The following is a 23,044-nucleotide window of genomic DNA, read 5'->3' on the forward strand; positions in this document are numbered from 1 at the left end:
AAAAATTCCATAGCCCTGTCTTTAGTGTGATCTGTGCTGATTGCTTGCTGCTGGACCGTTATCCAGTAACCCAGTTATCCAGTAACCCAAATTGATCTGCAAATAACACATTAAAAAAAGTGGACACTTTATTGCTTTTGATAAACAAATGTCCGTAATAAACTCTCACAGAGAAATATTTCATTTAACTAAAGATGCACAGTGCATTAAAGGTACAGGCCAGCCTTGTATTAAATAATCCACTCCACACCCAATTTGGGCTCTCTTTCCCCATGTTTGTCCGTCAGCAGAGTCGCACGCATTCTCACACACATCACCTTGCACAAGTATGTCCATATGTATATCTATTTATATATATATATATATATATAAAGAGAGAGAGGGAGAGAGAGAGAGAGAGAGAGGAAATATACAGTTACATGCCCATGGTTCATGGCATGTACTAAAGCTGATGCAGATGGAGCCAGCACACTCTGTTTACAGGGCAGCAACACAGTAACACAGGCTCTCATAAATTATGGGAATTGTAGGCAGATAGACTGATCATCGACCACCACCCTTGACTTCCTTGATCTGGTTAATATGGCGCCCTTGTGGAGGACGCCACTTACAGGTAACAGACAAGGCTTGTGGTACAAATATGGCATATTGCCTTTATGACCTTTCCTAGCGCACCATCTGCACTCATTACTTTCACTTGACCTCTAGCGCCAGTGACAATTTGTGGCCTAAGATAAGGAGACGATGCTTTCTGGGCAGCCACTCTTTCTCCTATAAAAATATAAATGTTCTCTTTCTTTCCTTTTCTTCCCCAGGCCCTTTTCTTCTGCAGGGCTCGAGGGTGACAGGCCAATGAATGAATGGATGTGACAGTAGAGTCCCCCTCTCTATGAAAGGAGCAAGGAGACATAGAGCTGCAGGGCAGCCCATTCTCACCCGCCTCCTTTTCTCCCCGGGGAGCTTTCCACCTAATGTAAACCTTTGATGCCAGATCCAAAGGCAGTACTAAGAGATTTCTCACTGCCACTCCAATGTTTCCCTTATATTTTACAATAAGCAATCAGTTCAGCCCTGATTACTGCTGCTTTGGCGACTGACAACCACAAGTGCCCATGCATTCTAACATGTTCTATGTAGAAGGTGTCCATGCAAGGGGTTGGAAGATGGCGTTGAAGTTCTCTGTCCACTTCTGAAGGACTCCCTATTGCCAGTGTTCTCTTTGGCTCTCCAGATACAATCCAGCTCAAGAAACAAACAAGCTGTATTTGAAATCCAGTCCAAAGCAGAAGTGGTTGCTGACCAGGGTTGTGGCACCAATACTAATTTTCAGTGTAATTATGTGCATGGATGAGGCTGCTTAGAATACCACAGGAAGTCGCATGTTCCGGGAAATGGATACTCCAAAGAAAGTTGCCTCTCCTTCATTGTGCAGATGAAATTGGAAGTCCTCCTCGTTTCAAACACGAGTCCCACTAAAACATCACCTCCTCGCAGCTCCCATAGTCACTCTCCACCATGTCAGAGCCCTCGTAACTGGGAGGCGGAACTGGCTGAGTTCTGATAGTGGACGTAGGCCTCACCTCGCAGTCTGCGTAGGATGGCTGGGCCACACTGAGTCGCATGCTTACTCTCTTGTACCCACCGTCTGGGTGGTAAGGTGGCCCCTCGTTCTCTACATGCTGAGAAGGGTAGTAGCTAATGGCAGTATATTCATTCTGGCACTGGGAAGCAGGTAGCTCTACAGGAACAGGAGGTAAGAAGTCTTCCAGATTCTGGTTGCTATAGCGGGGTGGTATTGGGGCCCGTTTGTTGCTTTGGTCAAGCGGGAAAGGAAAGCCACCATAAAGGCCTGTTGTATCTGAGTCTACGGAAGGAGGAGGCGGCCTACGGCACGGAGAAGGTGGAAGAGGGCCTTGAATCACTTCATACTGATGGTACTCTTGGTGATCGGCTGGCTGGTATCTTGGAGGCCAGTAGGTTGTTTCTCCTGGGTACACTAGAAGAAAATCAGAAGCATGTTAATACCTCCCAAGGAATGTGTAGGCTTTTCTAGCCATCTCTGCACTTTCTGCCTAGAATCAGTTCATCATAAGAAGTTAGAATGAGCTATTTCCAAGGGAACACAATCTTTCAAACTTGATCTTAGCCAAAAGGCCGAGAAGCGATTGGGGAACACAATCCTTGAAGGATGAGGAAAAATTTGGATCCTCACACAGTAAACTTCTCCCCTCCTTCACCTGTTGGTTTATATAGCCATTTGTATGTGTGGTATTGTCAAGGTGCTCAAATTAAATCTTCAAAGCCCTAAATGACTCAGGCTCCAAATATATGAAAGACCATTTCTTTCCCTGCAGGCCCTCTTGGGTGTTAATATTAGCAGTAGGGGTCCTTTTCTTAGTTTGACCATCCTCAGAATTTTGTGGGCAACACACTGGGAGAGGGCATTTTCAGACACTAAACTGTGGAATTAGCTCCCAGTTGCATCTGGAGTCTTCACTGTGCAGTTTTAGTCCTATGCACCTCTATACCTTTGACACTTGAGATATATGTTTTTAGACCCACCCCATTCTTTTGATTGTAAGTTGTTGTAACCAATTTCAATACTGTATTTTTAAATTGCTGTATCAACTTATAGCAAATAGTGGGTAAGAAATCTTTAGGAACAGCAGCAGCAGCAGCAGCAGCAGCAGCATTCTACTCAGCCCTCTCAAGCATGGATAACCCACATGTTAAACATCTCACTAGACATCAAGGGGATGTAGCCAATGTTAGTTCTAAGAGTAAGGTAAAGGTACCCCTGACTGTTAGGTCCAGTCGCAGACGACTCTGGAGTTGCGTGCTCATCTCACTCTATAGGCCAAGGGAGCCGGCATTTGTCTGCAGACAGCTTCCGGGTCATGTGGCCAGCATGACTAAGCCACGTCTGGCGAACCAGAGCAGCACACGGAAACGCTGTTTACCTTCCTGCTGGAGCGGTACCTATTTATCTGCTTGCACTTTGACATGCTTTTGAACTGCTAGGTTAGCAGGAGCAGGGACCGAGCAATGGGAGCTCACCCCATCACGGGGATTCAAACCACCGACCTTCTGATCGGCAAGCCCTAGGCTCTGTGGTTTAGACCACAGTGCCACCTGCGACCAACTGAAGAGTAGACCAACTGAAATGAATGATCTTAAATTAGTTATGACCATTAATTTAAATGAGTGTGCTTCGAGGACTTAACGCAAGCTACAACCGAATGCTATTCCTTTGTACCCGTCATGTTGTTATAGCACTGAATACTGAACAATTCTGTAACAGTATGCAGTATGAAGTTTGAGGCACCTCTTGGCAAATATTTTTGCTGTTTGAATCACATTTAGTTGTGGATGGAAGAGTGTTGCAAGCAGGTTATACAGATGTATTCTAACATCTGACAGTGGGCTCTTGCTAATAATGCCACCCACTCCCCTTGGCTAATTCTTGTCAGTGACATCATGTTGGGGCTGGGGCTGATGGGAGTTTGAGTCCAACAACATCTAGCAGGCACCCCATTGGCCTCTTGTTACTGGGCCAAACTTACCACGGAGATGCTGTTTCTAGTAGTAGCCCCATGTAGAGTGTATTGGGCAGTTCCATTATTTCACCATGGAAAACAGGTGGGAAGACTTCCCACCTCTTTTTTACCTAGCCTCTAGTGATCAGAACATTAATTACCTCCCACATATTAAAAAATTCTGGGATCAAACATGCAGAATTTCTGTTCTGAACGTGACCATTCTTCATTTCTAAGCCTGTGGTCACCCCATCCTCCCTTATCCAAAATGCAATAGTGGTGGACCATGATATTTTCTCCCATTCTGATTGGTTATCTCATTCACGTTCTCTTTAATATGGCACATCCATCCATCACATTACTTTGTTACTGAAATATGTTGTTACTGGCATTTGAGATTCGTAGCTGGCCTGTTTGACTGCTATGTGAGAAGTGAAAGCAAGTCAGTTTGATGGACATGATAGCCTCTGACACTGAAACTTGGCTGAAAAATCATGAAATATTTCCATCATGAACTACATCAGAGCTCAGCTTGCCTACTACTCTGTCTATGTAATTAACTCCTTCTGCACAGTAATAAACTTGGATATATTATTGCCCCTGAATTAGCAATTCCCTTATTAAACACAGCTGCTTAAATATGATTTCATCTTATTTGCACGCAGCTTCTGCTTGCAGGGGAAGGAACTTCAAGCTGATAAATGCCATAGTATCCCCCCCCCCCAAAAAAAAATTGATTGCCAAGCTGCTCTCTTTTTATAAAAAGGCAAGTATAATCATACTTCACAGGCCCAGACAAAAGCACTGCTGCGTTGAAACAGATCGTAGGCAACTCAGTCTAGTTTTTGGTGTGTGAAAATGTCCTTTCTGACAGAGCATCAGAATCCACACATTTCAACGGCAGGGCATACAAGGCTGCATGAAGATTTCAGGGATCAAGAGCAAAACCATGGGGCTGGAAGGAGCAAATATTTTGCCTACATTACTTTTGTCTCCTATCTGAGCTAGTGGCTTCTTGCTGTTTTGCTGACTGCACACTCATTATTTTCAGAAAATACAAAAGCAAAGATCAGACCATTTCCCCATCTAATGGTTGTGTGTGTGTGGGGGGGGGGTGGCGGTAATCTTGCTTTGGTGTGATAGTCATACAAGTGGTCACCAAATCCTTTTACTCAGAAGGAAATCTGTGCACTGGTGTGAGAGATAAGGAAAACCTACCAGTCAAAGATTATTATTTTTTAACCCCCAAGTGTTGCATTGATGGAGAATGTGAAGGTAGCCTGGCTAGCTAGCTCACTTCTGTTTCTTTTAAGGGCAACATTAAGTTCCCGTGCTTGAGGGGTTCAGAGTGGAAAGCTTCTCAAAAATTAAAATCAATTTTTTTAAAAAGACCACAAAATGGCAGGAGAAGCTTCTGACCACTGATGTAATGGGCACAGCCAAAGTTACACAATACTCACACCAACCCTAGCACAACCAATGATCTATATTGGGGAGGGCAAAGGTGAAAATATGTTCCCCCAGAGACAAAATATTGTGTTTTGAATGGCAAGAAATGGAGATCCCTGTGACAGAATGGCTACTGGGAGACAAAGACATCTCACACAATAACAACTGTGAGCACTAACTGCTGGGAAGGAACGTCATTTGGAAGCACCCCAACGCAGCAGAGGGAAAGGAGGGAGGAGATAGAAAGAAGGTCAAACAAACCCATCTTTTCTCCAGCCCAGGTGCTCTTGATGACGGGCTCATTTTCAGATGAGGGCGTGGCAATTGGGAGATTGGGGGCCACACTGCACACAATGGCGCCCCGCTGTTTCTGAACATGGTTTGTGTTGAAGGTCGCAAACTCCGATGTGACAGCAGGCTTGCCTGGGTCTAGTGCATCGAGATGGTGGTGGTGACCGTCGCTGAGGATGTTTAGTTCAATGGGGGTAAGACCTTGAGTGCCAACCCCGACACTTTTGGATAATTCGCTTTTGGAGAGCAGGTCTGGGTCTTCTTTGGCCACAGGCTTGTGAGCCTTGACTTTGTGGCAGTAGAATTTGCGGATAAGTATAAATGCTGTCACCAGGATGAGGACACCTAACAGCCCAGCAGAAATCACAGCAATTTCTCCAGACCCCAAGATCCAGCTGGATGGACTAATTGTTGGAGTCACAATTTTCTGCGTGCAGAATGCTCCCTGGAAGTCGCCCGTGCAGATGCAGTGAATGGAACCATCAGAATTCACACAGCGCGCAGAGTTCAGACATGGGTTTTCCAGGCATTTCTCCGCAACTTTTTCACATCTGCGGAAGAGATGACGGAAGGCATCATTAGACAATGTGACATCACACGTATCAGAGACTCTACCTGTGAGATCATCGGGGAGTTACAGTGCCAGAGGAACAAAAAAAAAAACAACAAAAAAAAAACTGCATTCCAGTCTAGCTAAAAATGGTTGTGTCCATAGTACCATTGAAGAAACAATTAGGTATCTTAACTCATATTCACTTCAGTGGAAGAATTGCAATTAAGTGTAGCTAAATCCAGCCATCGGGATCTAATTCAGAAGAACTGATTCAAAGTGTATAGTTGTCAATATGCAAAAAAAGGGTTAAAAAAGAAGCTATTTTTGTAAAAAACAATGTTCTGTCCATAATGTTCATTTAATTCCTTTTTTAAATGTTTTTTTTTACTGTAAATATTGCTGGTGTGCTAACAAAACCATTTCCATTTTAATACTATAAAAGTTCATAATAGTTCAAAACTTGAAGTCATTTCTCTTCAGTGATAATCATTCTATAGCATGACCACACTTTGAAAACACTTTGGTGTATAACCTGCGTATAACATGGTATCAAAGATAAAGGAAGAACAAATGTTCATAGAAGGCCAGACAGTCTCATGGTAATGGCATGGGAATGCTGGTGAACAGGATGAGAGGCCATAAACTTTATGAATGCCAGATTTTTGTTGGCCTATGTCATCCTAACAACAGCTCTAAAAGTATCCTTTTGACAGAGAGGCCCAGGGCCGGTGCCAAACCTCAGGGGATCATTGGCACAACCCAGCCAATGTCTCCCCCCCTTAACCTCCCTGCCTCCAGTCCCCTTTTTGCTGCAGCAGTTTGACCACCCTTCCCTTCCCCCTGCTCCCTACAGCCCCCTCACCTACTTTTTTTTTTACAACCACTTCTCTGCATTCTGGGTTCTGAGAAGGAGACAAAGGCATCCTTTTTCAGACAAAGAGATTTTAGGTAAAGTCATTGAGAAGGCCTCTGGCACTAATGTGCTTTGCTGTGCTGGAAAGTACTTTTACAACTTTTAAAGCTTAAAAAACCCCACTGAGTTTAGAAAAGCCACAGTAGCAAAAAGCAGCAGCGGAAGAGGCATTTTTCTGGCCACCTCACCTACAATACCTGGCTCTGAGGATACCCTTGGACCTTTCTCAGAGCTCCCCAAAAGCAGGTGGGTGGAGGAGGAAGGGGAGCAGCTAGCTGGATGGGAGTCAAGCTTTACTGCCAAGTGAAGTGATGCCTACACAATGCCATCTGGGCCTGGTGGTGAGTGTTGGTCAGGCTGGTGAGATGCTCTTCCTAGCCCCGAGGCTTTAGACAGAGTCTGACTTGGGCAATTGTTGGTGCTGTGCCTTGAGCAGAGGCGCCAACTTCTCAAGATGATTGAGGGGGCCTGACACGACGTCCTGATGTCACACGTATGATGTCACGAGGAGCCAGGGGGTAGAGTTGAATGCCCCTTGAACACTGAGGGGCCCCAGCTGCCTCAAAAAAAAGGGGGGTAGGCAAAAGTGTCTCAGCTCCTAGAATCCGGTGTGTATCCTAGGGAGATCCATAATTGGGTTCCCATAACCCCAAACATCCTGCTCCTTGCCCAAACAATTGTATTTGCTATGTGTGTAAATAATTTCCGGTTTAATTAATTAATAATAGTGACATTGATGGCAGGTAATAATAATGAAAATACATTACTCATCAGTTATGTAGGTAAAGACCTACAGAACAACCTGATGTGCTTGTACAGCAGCACCATCTAGTGACAATTTGTGCATTTTCCTCACACAGGCAAGATGAGGAGAGTTCTTCTCCTTTTTCATGGTTGTCCTCAAAGCAAGGTTATTATAAATATTAACCAGCCTTTCCTTTTTCTCTAATCATCTGAGTGAATTCAAAGACCCGTCAGCAACTTTTTGTAACTACGAGATCTCACCTGACTTCATATTTAAGTAAGAGGCTGCCACTGCTTGATAGTGAAACTCTACAGGCAGTTATTATTTTGCAGTGTTTTTTAAAATAATGGAATTAGGGCATCCATGCTGAATGAGCATGTGTGAACCCATCTAGCATCTGAAACGTGTAAACCGACTCCTCTGACAGATGTTGCATTTCAGACGTGGCATGAAAACTGTTGGTAGTGCTATGATTCTCTGCTTCTTGTGTCACTCAAGTAGGGAGGGGCTAATGCTTAAGGGCCACACCTACCTTTCTCCCCAGTACCACTCTGGGCAATGGCAGGTATAGCCGCCTTTCTCGGATAGGGCACAAGTCCCCCCATGCAAACAGGGCTTGCCTTCACAAAGGTTATCAGCAACTTCGCAGTGGTCTCCAGAAAACTGGATGGGGCAGATGCAAGAATAACCTAGTGACAGGAGGGGAAAAAATGGAAAAGGTTTGAAAAACAAGTGAAACCAGAATGACATTTTTTCATGTGCGGAATCAGGGAACCAGCCCGGAGGCAAAGGACCAGATAGGGGCCTCCCACCCAATTCAATATAAAGAAGCTGGATGACAGTGGAATCCCACACCCTGCTGCCCAGCAATTTGATGATAGTTTTTCCCAGTGTACCTGAGGGTGGTAGAGTAGGACAGCTCTGTGGCACGTATTGCTCAGATCTGCAAAAGGGGAGAATGGCCAGGGGCTCAGGAGGAATATTAGGGCTCTTGCCCTCCAATCTACTGCCTGAGGCAATTGCCTCACTCTGCCTTATGGTACGGCCAGCCGTACAATGGAATGCACCATTGTTACAGCCACCCATTCCTGGGAAATAACATTTACAGTGCACCAAAACAAATGTGGAGTTGCTGGGGAAATCGGAACCGTTCACTGCTCAAACTACTACAGTAATTAGCACTGCAGCTGCACTACCTCAACTGCACCGGCGTCATGGGCACCTATTGGATAGCGCATATGGAATTGCGGCCACAAAAGACATTACTCTCCATTGCCATTTCGCTTACTATATTTTGCACCTTCCTGTTTTCTCCCAGCACAGGCGCTCAAGGGAAATGCACTTACAAAATGATCAGACGATGCTCAGATACCAATTCCGGGGCTGTTCTAGCTTATTGTTGGCATTCCAGAACACCCCAACCATGGCTACTGCGTTTATGCAGGCACACACTTCGTACGGGCGTCTTCCCACCATCACACGGAGACCGTCATGCATGTCCCCAAGCATGCTGTCACCGCGTGCTGCAGAAGCGCATGTAAATCTGTGAGGACATGAACTTATACGCCCTTGTCTCTCTGAAAATTGTTGTCTGGCAAGTGCGCCTGAGCTGCTGATCTGACAAGACAAGAACTGTAAGCTTTTTGCTCTGAGCTGAAGGAAAGGAGGACGTGTGCTCTCCGCCTTTTGCTAACTGCTCACCTGTCAGGGCATGCAACTTGACAGCAGGCTTCAGGCAGAAATAACAAAAGGTGCACATGCCTACAGAAGGTGGTTCAAAGTGTTTCTCAGTGCATGTCTCCCATTACCACACACTGCTCTCCAAGTCACCTCCAAGCACCCATCAGTCCCACCACCACCCCAGGATAGGGAAAGAAAAAATCTCTACAAGCCAACGAGCACCTTTGCTGGGTGCCCTCCTTGCTTATAAAATGTGTGGCTTCGTCCCATGAGCATTAGGACGGAATGCATTCCACTGATGTGGACACCAGTGACAGAGATTTTTGTTGGGGGGGCAGGCCTTTTGTGGGGGGAGGGGAAGAACCTCAGTTAGAAAGGGACCCTTGACCATTAGGTCCAGTCGTGGACGACTCTGGGGGTTGCGGCGCTCATCTCACTTTATTGGCCAAGAGATCCGGCGTACAGCTTCCAGGTCACGTGGCCAGCATGACTACACCGCTTCTGGCAAACCAGAGCAGTGCACGGAAACGCCGTTTACCTTTCCGCTGGAGCAGTACCTATTTATCTACTTGCACTTTGATGTGCCTTCAAACTGCTAGGTTGGCAGGAGCAGGGACGGAGCAATGGGAGTGCACCTCATTGTGGGGATTCGAACCGCCGACCTTCTGTTTGGCAATTCCTAAGGTCTGTGGTTTAACCCACAGCACCATCCGAGTTGTTAAGAGACCCCTGTTGCCCTCACAGTTACAATTCCTAGAGTTCCCTGGGAAGAGGGGCTGAATGGTAAACCACTCTGAGCTCTGTGAGGGGAATAGTGGTTTCCTAACAACTCTCAGCACCCTTAACAAACCTCAGTTCCTGGGATTCTTTGGTGGAAGCCATGACTGCTTAAAGTGGTATGAGGTTGCTTGAAATGTATAGTACAGATAACTTCTGGGGTTACCATTAAAGCCATTTGTCCAAGGATCAGTGTTCATGTGTGGCCACCAGACTAGAGACAGCTGAAAGCCTAAGCACCCCTGCTCAGTAGGCACCAGAACAACACACATTTTGCTATATGTGATTTTGCTGGGGAAGAAGAACTGCTTTAATTATGGTGCCAAACCCCTAAAAAGCCCTCATCTTTTCCTCTTCTAATGTGCTATCTTTCCACGTCTAGCCTCCCAATACACCTCCATTATAACCACCACTGCATTCTAATTGGAAATTATTACTCACCGACTTTGGGCCTGAGTACATGCATGCCTTCATAATGAATATGCCTCTCTTTGGAGTTCCCAACCCAATTATTTAAGCCCCTTTCCCAGTGCCACTCGCTTGCCTTCCAAAATACTCACAGGCCAAAACAGGTTCCCCTGCTCCTCCCATCCTGCCAGCCTAAACATTCTTGTTATCCAAATCTTCTTCGCTGGCCACAGGCTAAACCTTCATCCACACCCTTCCCCCTTTGCAGCAAATGCTGGCAAAGAGAAAATCCCACACTTTTCACATTCTTGTCCCTTGCACTGTTGTTTTAAATGTAAAGGGGGAGAGGCTGATGTGTAGGAATTCAGCAGCTGCCATTTGTCTGGCAGCCTTGCAATAAGCTCATTGGGTGACTTGAGGCTAGTCCACCCAACCTCAGCTTAGGGTTGCTATGTGGAGAAAATGCCTTGAGTTCCTTGGAGGATACAAATATTGGGTAGGTAGGTACAGTGGCGTAGTGTGGGGGGGTGCAGGGGGGGGGCCGGCCGCACCGGGCGCAACATCTGGGGGTTAGGGAAATCCACAGGTTAGGGGGCACAAATCCATGGGTTAGGGGGCGCAAATTACTTGCCTTGCCCCGGGTGCTGATAACCCACGCTACGCCACTGGGTAGGTAGGATACTAGGGCAGGTTCAGACAAACCAAGTAAACATCTACTCCTGTCTGACAGTACAAATGGATCTAAAGAGCAGACTCCCAAGTGCTTAAGTTATTGAAAGAAGGGACGGCAACAGAAAACTGGAGGAAGAGCTTTCTTTCTGCTGCCTTTCCCCCCAGGCACACTTGAATGAAGGCAATGAAGCAGTTTGGTCCTTCAATGATCAAATCATTTGGAATTTCCCAATTGACCTTATGAACTCAAGATGTTCCAGCTAGTGGGAATACCTAGCAACAGCGGCCAGCGTCACACAAGCCCAGTTCACCTGTAACATTGCCAGTTCCATAAACCATGGCTTAGGAAGCCTGGGTCAAGTCTCTTGCCTCTGCCTTCCTCTTCCCCTTGTGTGCTGGCTTCGACATGAAGATCCTGGCTTGTTTAAACCAGAGTTCCTTGGTACATTCCAAACAGAGAAGTCTGGTTTAATGTTGGTTAACCAATCAGGATATTAAGCAGATGTAAAGGAAGTGTGGGCAGGCAGTGTTATTTTTCTAAAAAAAGAGGTGCTAGAATTCACAACAAACACCTCCCTCATTCTCTTAGAATGGCAATGATGCCCTCCTGAGAGGTACTGGAACCCATCTGAGAGGTGCCGGGCTGAGTTTCTGTGAGTTTCCCCTGAAAAAAAGCCCTGTGTGCAGGTTTTAGGCTCATTTCTGGCTTCTTAAGCCATGCTTTATGAAGAGGACACATGACATCCTAAACAGACCAATGTCTCCACTATCGTTCATATTTTCACAGAAGCCATTTTCCTTAAATGTGACTAATCCCTGCTGTTATTTCTCTAGGCCAGCCTTCCCTAGCTTTGTGCCCTATGGATGTTTCAGAGTACAACTCCTATCAGCCTCAGCCAGCATGGTCAATGGTCAGGAATGTTGGGAGCTGAAGACCAAAACACCTGGAAGCTGTCAAGTTGGGGACGCTGCTCTATCCCCCACCCCCCCAAAAAAAGTGTACATTGCCCATTACTGTTATTAACACCGCTCTTACCTCCACCTTGTATCTCAATGCAGAGTCCATCATTGAGGCACGGGTTGCTTCTACAGGCACCGGTGTGTGGGCAGCATTGCCGAACGCCTGCCTCTTCAACAACACCCCTGGACCTCTTTTCCTTTGGTATGGCCACCAGGTCTCTTCCATCGAGCGTAATGGCATCCAGGCACCCTCTGAACCCATCAGTGACCCTCTGAGCCTGATGGTGCTGCACAAACCCTCCAATGAGCAGGTCTCTTCTGGAATGGGAAGGGTTGCAGGCCTCGGGGAGCTGCAGAGAGGCATTTCCCAAGCTGTCAACAAGCAAACGGATGGAACTGCCTTTCACTTCCAGGAAGACAGAGTGCCACTTTCCGTCACCCACAAATTGGCTGGACGAAAGGTTACCGCTGAAACCACTCCGACATCTGTACCCAAGGAGAGGCACTCCATTCACAAGCTGCAAAACATACCAAAACAGGCATAGGTATTTGCTAAATAAATAAATAAATAAATAAATAGTGTCCATTTTGCTTTCTTCTTCTGTTTTTAGAGTCTGGGGCTGCATTCACACTATACCTTTAAGCACATTCTAATCTAAGCACGTTTCCCTCCTCAATGAATTCAGGGCACGGTAGTCTGTTGGGAATTGTAACTCTGTGAAGGGTTACGGTAAGTATAGTGCCCAGAATTCTTTGACTGGGGGTAGGGATGTGCTTCAAATGTGGTTTAAAGGTACAGTGTGTTCACAGCCTAAGCATCAAACACAATTTTACAGTGGTATTTTATTGTGGGTTCCCGCACCAAAACGATATAGATAAACCAAACAAAATGGAAACATGAATCCAAAGAAGCTCAGAAAATACAGTACATACATTATAACCCAAACTTGCACTGTCATTAATTAAGATTGATTCTTCCTAGAATTTACAGCCATTCAAAATTCATAGTAATCATGCCTGCCATTTGGGCCTTAGATGATTCAGAAGTAAAGAAATAACACTGGCACTCGGGAAGACTTGACTGACGACTTGCCTACCAAATGGCTGTGTAACAACTCTGTTCTCGCCCTCTTGTTAATGCTATAGAAGTTGCTGCCTAAGCTGGAGCTGCTCTTTTGCTGGCGCCAGTAGAGGAGTGTTGGCAGAATCCAAACAGCGGAAGGCAGCTGACAGTTTTGCACCGGGGAGAGTCAGCAGAGAAAACATAGAGGCAGAGAAAAAGATCAATTGTAATAGTCAGCAGCTTCTCAGCAAGATGGAAGCAGAGACCAGCTGCTCCAGAAGACCTATCTATTCAGCTAAGTTGTGTGCACAGAACAAGGTCTCCCTCTCCATGCTTCCTAAATCTGCTCTGGAAGATTGGTGAAACCCTCAGAACAGGGTTTTTTGGGGGTGGGGGTGTCCTGCACCCCCCACTTAGTGCTATGTTGAATTCCACCTTGAACATTCATCCTGATTTGCTTACACAAAGCTAATGTGGGGGTTAGATTACCCGTTTTGATTTGTTTATGCAACCATGAGCACTGGTCCTGCATTCATCCAGATTTGCTTGTAGGAATGTGGGACGCCCACATTTTTCAATGCATTTCCCCCACTTTCAAAACCACAAAAAGTCTTATTATAAAGTGGATCTGTTGTGCTGGGTGTAACAGAGCCCTTTGTTCCACTTTAATTGCAAAAACCTAAAGTTAGAGCATGCTCTTGAATCCCTCCTACTAAGGACAAAAGTTCTGTTAGCAGAAGCATTTTGGCTTTCCAGATGGAACTATCCCCCATTTTCCACCACTGTGTGCTGCTCTAGACGTTTTCCTGACTCTCCCCAGAGTCAATTCCAGGGGGAAGATGAAGACAGAGGGTGCAGGAGTAGTGGTAAAGATCTGCCTTGACAACTGCTATGGTATAGTGACACATATTGGAGTGGTTGTGGTGAAATTGCAACTTTACACAGATCTCAAGGTGGGGGTTGGGGAACCTACTTTCCCTAAGGATATCCTTTCTACAGAAATTATATAGTATGAAAAAGGAGCTAGTTGGTTGGATTTTGTTTAAAGAAAATCATTATTCTCAATGAGGTGAGATTACAGTGATTTTCTTTGGAATGAATCATTACAGTCAAGGAAATACTATACCTTACTTCCTTTCTAGAACAATATTTATTTCATTCTTTTTAAGCATGCTATTACTATCATCAATAACAAATAAATTATAGTGAATAGTAAGATATACATATACCCACACCAAACCTATGGCTCACAGAACACAAGATGAGCCTGCTGGATCAATGTAATGACCCATCTAGTCCAGCTAGGAATCAAAGCAGGGATCTTCTACACTCAAGGCATGTGTTTGGGCATTGAGTTATGGTTCCTACCCTCTTATTAAGCCCATCCTGTCACTTATGTTTATGGAGGGCTGCAGAAGAGTGCTTGCCAGAATGCCCTTCCCTATGGAATTTATTCTCCGAAAAGCCCTGTCTAAGCCCAGCCTATGTTTCGCAAGTGAAAAATCTGTTGCAATTTCTGCAAATTACATTTTACTGTCTTTTTTGTTTCCTTGTTAGGGAGGGGCTTCATACCTGTTTGATTGTTGGCTGTGCCTTTGTGCTATTTAACAGACCTTTATAACATTATTTTAATTTCATATGTTTTACACCATTTATGAGCCACGCTGAACAGCTTTGCTCACAGAATGAGATGTAAATAGCTGTGGAGGAAAGCTGTTGGTTTGGAAGATGTTGGGAGGGTGAAAGGAAGGGAGGGAAATCTATTTCAAGGAGTGAATGATAGAACAACCGTAAAGATACAATTTGACCAAAGTTAATCACTTTAAGATGCTGCTGATGTCAGCCAAGCAGACTGCTTCATTCTCCCGTTGAAATCATTAGGATTTAAATGTGCTTAGGACAGATTGTGCACTAAAGTATTAAAATGAGTTAAATAGCTGTGTGGTTTTTCTAAACTAAACAAATGGGGCAAGGGATTCAAAGATAATTTTAAAGTAATTTGTTTTCTCTGCTAAGTGCTGTGCTGTAGCAATGGCGAAAGATATATTAAAATTTTGTAAGTTACAAGGTCCTCTTTCTGCATCAAGGTGCATTAAACTCAACCAAGGAGCATCAAATAAGGAGAAAACTGTATCTGGAGGGTGAAGTTCTTCCTCTGCTGCCAAGCGAGAAGCAGTGAGCACACCTTTGAATTCCATAAAGATTCTAAAAGTACAGCCAAAAAAGAAAGAAAAGGGAATGATATCAGATTAAAATGTTCCTGCTTCTGGCTAGATGTCTTGAGTGATGAAACTCATCAAGAGAAATATAAGCACATGTTGGTGCTTGACTAACTCTCTTCTTCTTTCACATGGGCTGTTCATCAAGGAGTACCGTATTTTTCGCACCATAGGACGCACTTTTTCCCCTCCAAAAATGAAGGGGAAATGTGTGTGCGTCCTATGGTGCGAATGCAGGCTTTCGCTGAAGCCTGGAGAGTGAGAGGGGTCGGTGCGTACCGACCCCTCACGCTCTCCAGGCTTCGCGGACCTCTTCGCAAGGAGCGGGAGCACTCCGGCTCCTTGCGGAGAGTTGCCAGCATGGCGAAGCCTGCGCGCGCTGAGCTCAGCGCGCCCAGGCTTCGCGGACCTCTCCGCAAGGAGCCGGAGCGCTCCGGCTCCTTGCGGAGAGTTGCCAGCATGGCGAAGCCTGCGCGCGCTGAGCTCAGCGCGCCCAGGCTTCGCGGACCTCTCCGCAAGGAGCCGGAGCGCTCCGGCTCTTTGCGGAGAGTTGCCAGTATGCCGAAGCCTGCGCGCGCTGAGCTCAGCGCGCCCAGGCTTCGCGGACCTCAATACCTCAAGGATTGCCTCTCCCCATATGAACCGACCTGGACTCTGTCATTATAATCTGAGGCCCTTCTTCATGTGCTTTCTCCATGATAGGTTTGGAGGGTGGCAACAAGAGAACAGGCCTTTTTTACAGTGGCTCCCCATTTGTAGAATTCCCTCCCCAGGGAGGCTCGCCTGGTGCCTTCGTACTTATCTTTAGGCACCAGGTGGAAACATTTTTCTTCTTGGCTAATTAAACAATCTACACAGCCTTTTAAACTGAGGGAGGGTATTGTTTTGTTTGTTGTTATAGTGTGTATTTTTGTGTTTTTCTACTGTGATCTTCCTAAAACCACCGAGATACACCAAAACCACTAAAATACATAAAATAAGTGTTATCTGTCAAATCTGAATCATTACTAATAAAAACACAAGCTATGGATCACGTAAAAACAAAGATAAGAAGTTAATTAAAATTGTGGTGAAACAACTAAACGGAGACCTCAGCTTAGAGGCTGTGCCTGTGATAGCCAGCGCTAGGAAAAGCTGTGGAACTGGATTTCCAAAAGCATCTCTCTAATTCCACCGATTTCAGTAAGAAAAGCCAGAGCTAGACCAGGATTGAGGAATTGGGGGGATTCTGTCCCACAATAAGTGACACTGCCTTCCAGCAAAGTGTTTCAGCCAAAAAGATAAAACTATTAGGAGACGTGCAAGAAAAACAGCAACAAGATGCGCGAGGTGTTTTTAGCTCAGACTCATTGTGTAAACAGGCTAGATCATTAAAAGCTAATGAATTATGTGTAGTAATTATTATAAACTGTCATCAGACTACCTGAATAGCTATTATTAGCTAGTGCTTTGCCTATTCATCTTTATCCAATGGCTCTTGAGTGTTAGAAATGTAGGAGGCAATTCTGTGGCTGCCTTCTCCCCTTATGAATCATCAAAGGATATTCAATATTTCTAACCTCATGCCCGTTAAGCATGTTCTTTTTCATTGAATGCTGTGTAAGGAGACCAGACAGCCATTTTGTTGAGCAGTCATTCTTTTTTTTTTTCCTGCATGAAGATTAGTCAATGCTGGCTATTTAACAAGCATTCATTGCAATCTGATTGCTGATGTTGCATCAAGGCAAGCATTCCTCACACCTCCCAGTGTCTTTTCCATTACTTTCCTTATCACAAGAAGTCTGATATTTTGGGGGAATAGGTTTATTGTGCAACCTCTGCAGATCCACCATAATTGTGCGATCTGAATGTGCAAATTTTCTCATGAAGATTATTAGCAGCTAGTCTAAACCTAATTCAGTTTAAGCAATTTTATGAATGTTGTTTAAGAAAGTGGGTTGTGAAGGTAAAAAGCCCCCATAGACTGCATGGATAATGCCTGTCCTTCACCCCCCACAGTGGGGTTAACAGTAGGTTCAGGCTGAATGGGGTGGGAAGGGGTGAAGTTCCCATTCCCTCAGCACTGCTCTGTTGATTAAATTAGGTGCTTGATATGTAGACAATCTCCCATGGCTGCTTTAATGGGGGGAAAGGGCCATAGCTCAGTGGTAGGCCATCTTCTTGTATGCTAGTTCAATCCTCAGCATATCCAGGTAGGGCTGGGAATATCTTCTGCCTGAAACATATTCCCTCCACCTGGTGATCTGTGGCCAATCAGTGTAGACAATACTGAGGTAGATGGACCAATGATCTCACTCAGTGTAAGGTAGCTTTCTATGTTCCTATGTTAACAGGGTGAGCAGATGACAGTCTCCTGCACCACATCAGTTTTGACCCCAAATGTGAGAAGCTTATTCATTCATCCAGATCAACCGCATGGCCCATGACACTATATTTCAGCACATCTCCACTTGAAAGACATAGACATGTATTGAGATAATTATGGCAGCCCGCTGGGATTGATGACTGCTGTTTCTTGTGTGGCCAGGATGAGAGGAACTGAACCATGAACTCGGATCATGGTGAAATGGAAGCCCTGAGGCTTCCCAAGTTCGTAAGTTCATTGAACTGGCAGGATACCCTGATACTGAAAGCTCTGCATTGATTGCCAGTTCATTACCAAGTTAAGACTGGTATAATCTGTGTAAAGCCTGATGTCCCAAAGTTATCACATATTTGTTTAGCTTCTACACGAACTAAGGCCTTTAGTACAGTGGCACCAGGATTCTGGTACACTGCTCCTGCTGAAACCAGAGGGGCACCTACAATTTTGGCTATTTCATTGCCTGCTGAAAACAGGCAGTTGTAATCGGAGAATTAATTTGGTTCAGTGTTGACCATTTGTTCTGTATATTATGATTTTATAATTCTATTATGTTTTAATGATTTTATCGTACACCACAATATTACTTTTATAAGTTTAGATAAACTTCTTTAAATAAAGATGGAAACTTACTGACTTTTCAAGAAACCACAATAGTTGTTTTTTTGACCCCCCCCTCTTGTTGTTGTTGCAAAGTGCACCTCTACATACAGAATCAAAGAGTTGGAAGGGACCTTGAGAATCATCCAGTCCAATGCCCCGCAATGTAGGAATATGCAGGTGTCCTTTGCAAGGATCAAAGCTGTAATCTTGGTGTTATTACCACCACACTCTAACCAACTGAGCTATATATGTAGGTGCTCTACATTTGAGATGGGGAAGGACATTGTGCCTGCTTCCTTGGGTTGCAGGGTAGTGGTAGTGGAGGATGTAAGGATCCACAATTCCTACCTGCAGAACTGCACTATTGGTTCCATTGGTAGTGAGCAGGACGGCATGGAGCTGATGGGTTTTCAAGTGGAACTGCATTTGCCAATCCCTTTTACCTTGGTGGTGGTACCATATGTAGCTGTGTCCACTGAACCTCAAAGCTGTACCTGGAAACGAAAGTTTAAAAAAGGCTGTTTTCAGAAACAGGACATCATACTGTACTCTTCCAGTTCTATGCATTCTTTATCCTGAACATGATCTGTAGTGATACTCAATAATAATACTTCACATTTATATGACACTTTTGAATGCGATTTGGACATGCATGACCAGATCCATGCAATAAAGGAAACCAATATTGCTACCCTCAGTATTGCAGGTGGGAGGACTGAGAGAGTATAGCTTGCCTAAGTCTACCTAGCAAGTCATGGCAGAGGTGAGATTTGAACTAGGGACCCCCTGATTCAGAGCTCAGTTTCTTTAGCTGCAAGGCCACGCCAGCTCTGCTTCCCCAAGGCACAACATCACAGGGGTTTTAATGAACATCCCTTGCAATCCACATCACAAAAGTGCATCAGACAGGGAGTGAAGCCATCAAAATTTGCATTTCCTACTGGATGACAGTCTCAAAAATTAATTTCCAGATGCCTTCATCTGCCCCTTTTGCCATAAAACACCTCTCTCCCATATTGATCTCTATAGCCACAGCCACTCTCAAACAGTTGGACTTTATCCCTGGTGGCGCAGTCTTCCGTTGCGTCTTGAGACAGACAGATGCCATCAAAAGCCTATTGCACTGTGAAAACCACACCTAGTTGAAGCAATACTAGGTGTAGCAGCATGTCAGGTATCTGAGAGGGAGCAGGGAAAGACCGAATTCCCTGGCCCACCGCTGCTGGAGCAACAGTGCAAGGAAATGGGTATGTGGGATAGAAACTGGGGAGAACAAGGCAGGCAGGTAGATTTCACAGTAGGGCAGGGGGAAGGATTGGACTCTGTTGTGCTTCCAGTGACTACATAGGAAGCTGACTTCTTTAGAGTCTGGCGGTTGGTTGATCTAGCTCAGCTGATGGGTTGCAGATGTCCAGGGTTTTGTATGGGAGGGGTTTCCAAGCCTATCTAGGGATGCCAGGGATTGAATCTGGGACCACCTGTATGCAAGGCGTAGGCTCTATCACTGAGTTACAGGTTAGTTTGGGGGTGGAGTAGCTATTTTCTGAGTTTTGGGAAAGACATTATTTAGATGCAAGAAGGGTGTGTGTGTGTGTGTGTGTGTGAAGAAACAAAACATGCAGGGCATTCTACAATGTTCAAAAAGGACACCAACAGAAAACCCTGAACTACTTTCAAGGAGGTGGTTTATCAGAAGACTTTCTCACCATTGCAAGAACACATTTGTTCCAGACTGTGCCGAGGAGTGAGAACGCTGAGTCGGGCGGTACTGTAAGTGAACACCATGCCCGGGTCAAGCTGCATTGTCTCTCTGCAAGCACGCTGAGTGGTACAGCCCCCCTCCTGGCATGGGACATGAGTCACCTTCTTCATCTTCAGCCCTACACGCTGGTCCATCTCTTCAGCTGACTCAGAAATCCGGCTAGCAAGGAAGCTGGGCTGGAAGAATGGATGATGAGGCTCCCCAATGGCCAGCAGAAGGTCCACTCCATTGGTAGCACCTGAAGGCTGCAAGCTAGCCATGTGGATGTTCTGCCGCCTGGTTTCAAAGAGGCTTCCCAGAAACCTTTGCAGGTTGCGCCAGTGATCACCTATAAACTCCTCAGGGGTGAGGTGGCGGAAGTGCAGCACCACCGCCTTATCCACAGCTTCCTGGCTGAAGGACCACACGTGGATGTGGACGCTGGTTGTGGCTGCAAAGGTCCCATCACTGACAGTGACATTCAGGGCATAGTGACCGTGCGGGAGACTTTCGTCTGCAATTATCTTCCCATCTGTAGCCCCCACAGAGAAGTGTCTCTTTTCCGGCCCTTCCGACTCCAGAGTGTACAGCAGAGTGTCGTGAGGGTCTCGATCCGTGGCATGAATTTTGCCAAGAACCCCACCGCGGAATGCTCTTTCATTAGTACTGATGGAAATCTCTAGAGAGAGGGCTGAAGGTGGATATCTGCTTTGCTGCTTCACCTGGATGTTTACAAATGCAGATGAAGTGAGAGGAGGGATGCCACTGTCTGTGACCTGTTGAGGGAAATTCAGCAGATGTTTACAACTTTGCACTAACACTTTTGCTCAGCGTGTTGTTAGCATGCCTCTGTCTCCTACTCAAGTCTCCTCCTCAAGGTGTAATATACAGTTAACGACGCACACTTGCATAATGAAAGGGTTAATCTGAGTTCAGGTTGCCAGTGGGAGTGGAGTTTAGCAGGCTCCCAGCAGCCTTTTGTTTCCTTTCTCTTTGAGCTTCCTGGAAGAAGGAGCCATGCAGCCATGGCTCCCTGCAAGTGAACTGAATCTCCCTAAATGGAGACTTTATAACCAGCATCTTTGCTAACCCAACAAAGGAAGGAAAGAAACTTTTATTTTATTTTATTTTATTTAGTGCTTTTATTTTTAAGTTGTTTGGAACCATTTTCCCACCTTTATTTTACTGCTGGCAGATGGAGACATTTATGTTGTAACTTCTGAATTTCTGTGGGCAAAATATTCACTTACTTGCAAAGCTGAGTGTCTGTAATTTATTCAAGGCTAAGTATTTTGTGGGGGGGGGGTGTTTGTTTAAAGGTGTGGGTTACCAAAGGGTCTTTCTGTGTGGGTTACCAATGGTGTTGTAGCAGTGGCACTGGGGAAGAGGCTATTTAACCCAAACAATAGTGTGCTTTTGCAATGAAAATACTCACTTCCACACTGCTGTTTGCTCTGTTAGGTACTTGTATCTTTCTCTCAACAGCACAAATAGCAGGCTACTTAATAGGTGCACTTTTGATATGAGAAATGGCCCCTTAGCCAGCATTGCTGCTCTAAAGAAACTGGTAGTTCTCCAGCCCTGTGGCTCCATTTCATCTATAAAAAAATTGCTGGGAGAGCCACTCAGAATCCTCCCACGTAATGTGTGATTTGAGCCTAGGATGGATCTACCTGGACTTGCAGAAGATATTGTTCTTTTGTTCTTCTGTTCAGGATGGATGATGTCAGCAACACTCCATCCTGATTGATCTGGAATGCCTTTCCATCATTCCCTTCAGTGATCTGGAAAGAATATGGAGGACCGTTCTCTGGGGAGTCTCTGTCACTCATGATGAATTCCAGGACACTACTGCCAACTGGAGTGTTCTCCTGAAACGTTCAGAGAAAAAAGTTAGAGGAAGACCAGTTGTCTAGCTAGTTACAGAATGGCCAAGTTGGCTTACAGGTTCAAGGTTCATTTGCAGCTACAGCTTTGGTCAAAGGCCATCACAAAAACAGAAACAAAAAGTGCTAGGGTTATGCATGAGCAGAGCACGTGAGTATAATAAAATGTCCCACTTTGTATGCCTCTTTAAGAGATATTTTGGTAATTATGCTATAAAGAATCTTCTGACCAAATGTAGATACTGCAACACAGTTAATATCTTCAAATCCAGTTAAACTCAAGGGCTATGTAGAAAACTGTGAAAGAATGAAATATTCCTGGAATTTTACCGGATTGGGTTTTTTTAATAATTACTGGAAATCTTGAGTTGCCTCTTAGGCTATAGGAAACCCTGTGATTAACATGGCAACTCTTAGGATTATCTTTGAAAAAGACTAATTGGGTAAGGCTGATGCTTTGGAATCGATACTTTACCTGAACAGTCACACTGTAATTGAGCTGAAAGAACCTGGGTGGGTTATCATTGACATCAGACACCCGAATGAGTACAGTGGTGTCATTGAAAAAAGGCACCTGTCCATTGTCAGTGGCTCGGACTTTGAGAGAATAGCTGGATATCTAGAAAATATAACACATGTACCAAGGAGCTTGGTTATTCCAATACATATTAAATAATGATTAAGTAAAGTATCATTTATGGCCTAATATTATAAGTGCCTTCTACTTTACTAAGACTTACAGGGTTGATGAGTTCTAAGTCCATGTCAGTCAATCAGTAGTAAATTTGGATATGCAGTAAATTAAAATATAAACAAGGAACCACAGAAAGAGGGGAAGGGGAATCAAGAATGATTGTGATTTATTTTTATTTTTGTTCTGTATATTGTAAAAGCCTGTAAATAAAATTTAAAAAATAACAATAAATTAAGATAACTTTTGTTTAGTCGTTTACATTACCCTTATTTTATAAACAGAGATCACAACTCACAGATGGTGAAGCAAGGGTGGAAGATGTAAATGAGATTAGGCTTATACACCAAGTCAAGAAACTACAAATATGGGTATTCTAACCACTGATTGCTCCTGCCTTCCCATTTAAACAGCAGCTCTTACTGCGCATTCAAAGTAGCCTTCATATTGATTTCTATGCCCAGTGAATGTTAAGCTACCCTTTCTTATTGACTA

At 44.8% G+C, this 23,044-nt stretch overlaps 1 protein-coding gene across 2 annotated transcripts in view; it reads right to left on the reverse strand.

Moving 5' to 3' along the window:
- Nucleotides 1–115: 115 nt before the first annotated feature.
- Nucleotides 116–23,044, reverse strand: part of FAT2 (FAT atypical cadherin 2) — a 112,963-nt gene continuing 90,034 nt past the window's right edge. Inside the window, exons 17-24 of one of the 2 annotated variants that reach the window (XM_081900955.1) lie at nt 22,334–22,477; nt 21,646–21,843; nt 19,938–20,748; nt 18,580–18,725; nt 12,061–12,502; nt 8,020–8,176; nt 5,409–5,827; nt 116–1,996 (exon numbers count right to left, since the gene is read on the reverse strand). In XM_081900955.1, coding sequence (XP_081757081.1) covers nt 1,473–1,996; nt 5,409–5,827; nt 8,020–8,176; nt 12,061–12,502; nt 18,580–18,725; nt 19,938–20,748; nt 21,646–21,843; nt 22,334–22,477 — 2,841 coding nt within the window. In that variant the 3' untranslated portion in view covers nt 116–1,472. Of the gene's footprint in view, nt 1,997–5,246; nt 5,828–8,019; nt 8,177–12,060; nt 12,503–18,579; nt 18,726–19,937; nt 20,749–21,645; nt 21,844–22,333; nt 22,478–23,044 lie in introns of both variants that reach the window. The other variant, XM_081900954.1, reaches the window with a different exon arrangement.

This window comes from Podarcis melisellensis (assembly GCF_964234715.1).
Source record: "Podarcis melisellensis genome assembly, chromosome: 2".
NCBI classification, from domain to species: domain Eukaryota; kingdom Metazoa; phylum Chordata; class Lepidosauria; order Squamata; family Lacertidae; genus Podarcis; species Podarcis melisellensis.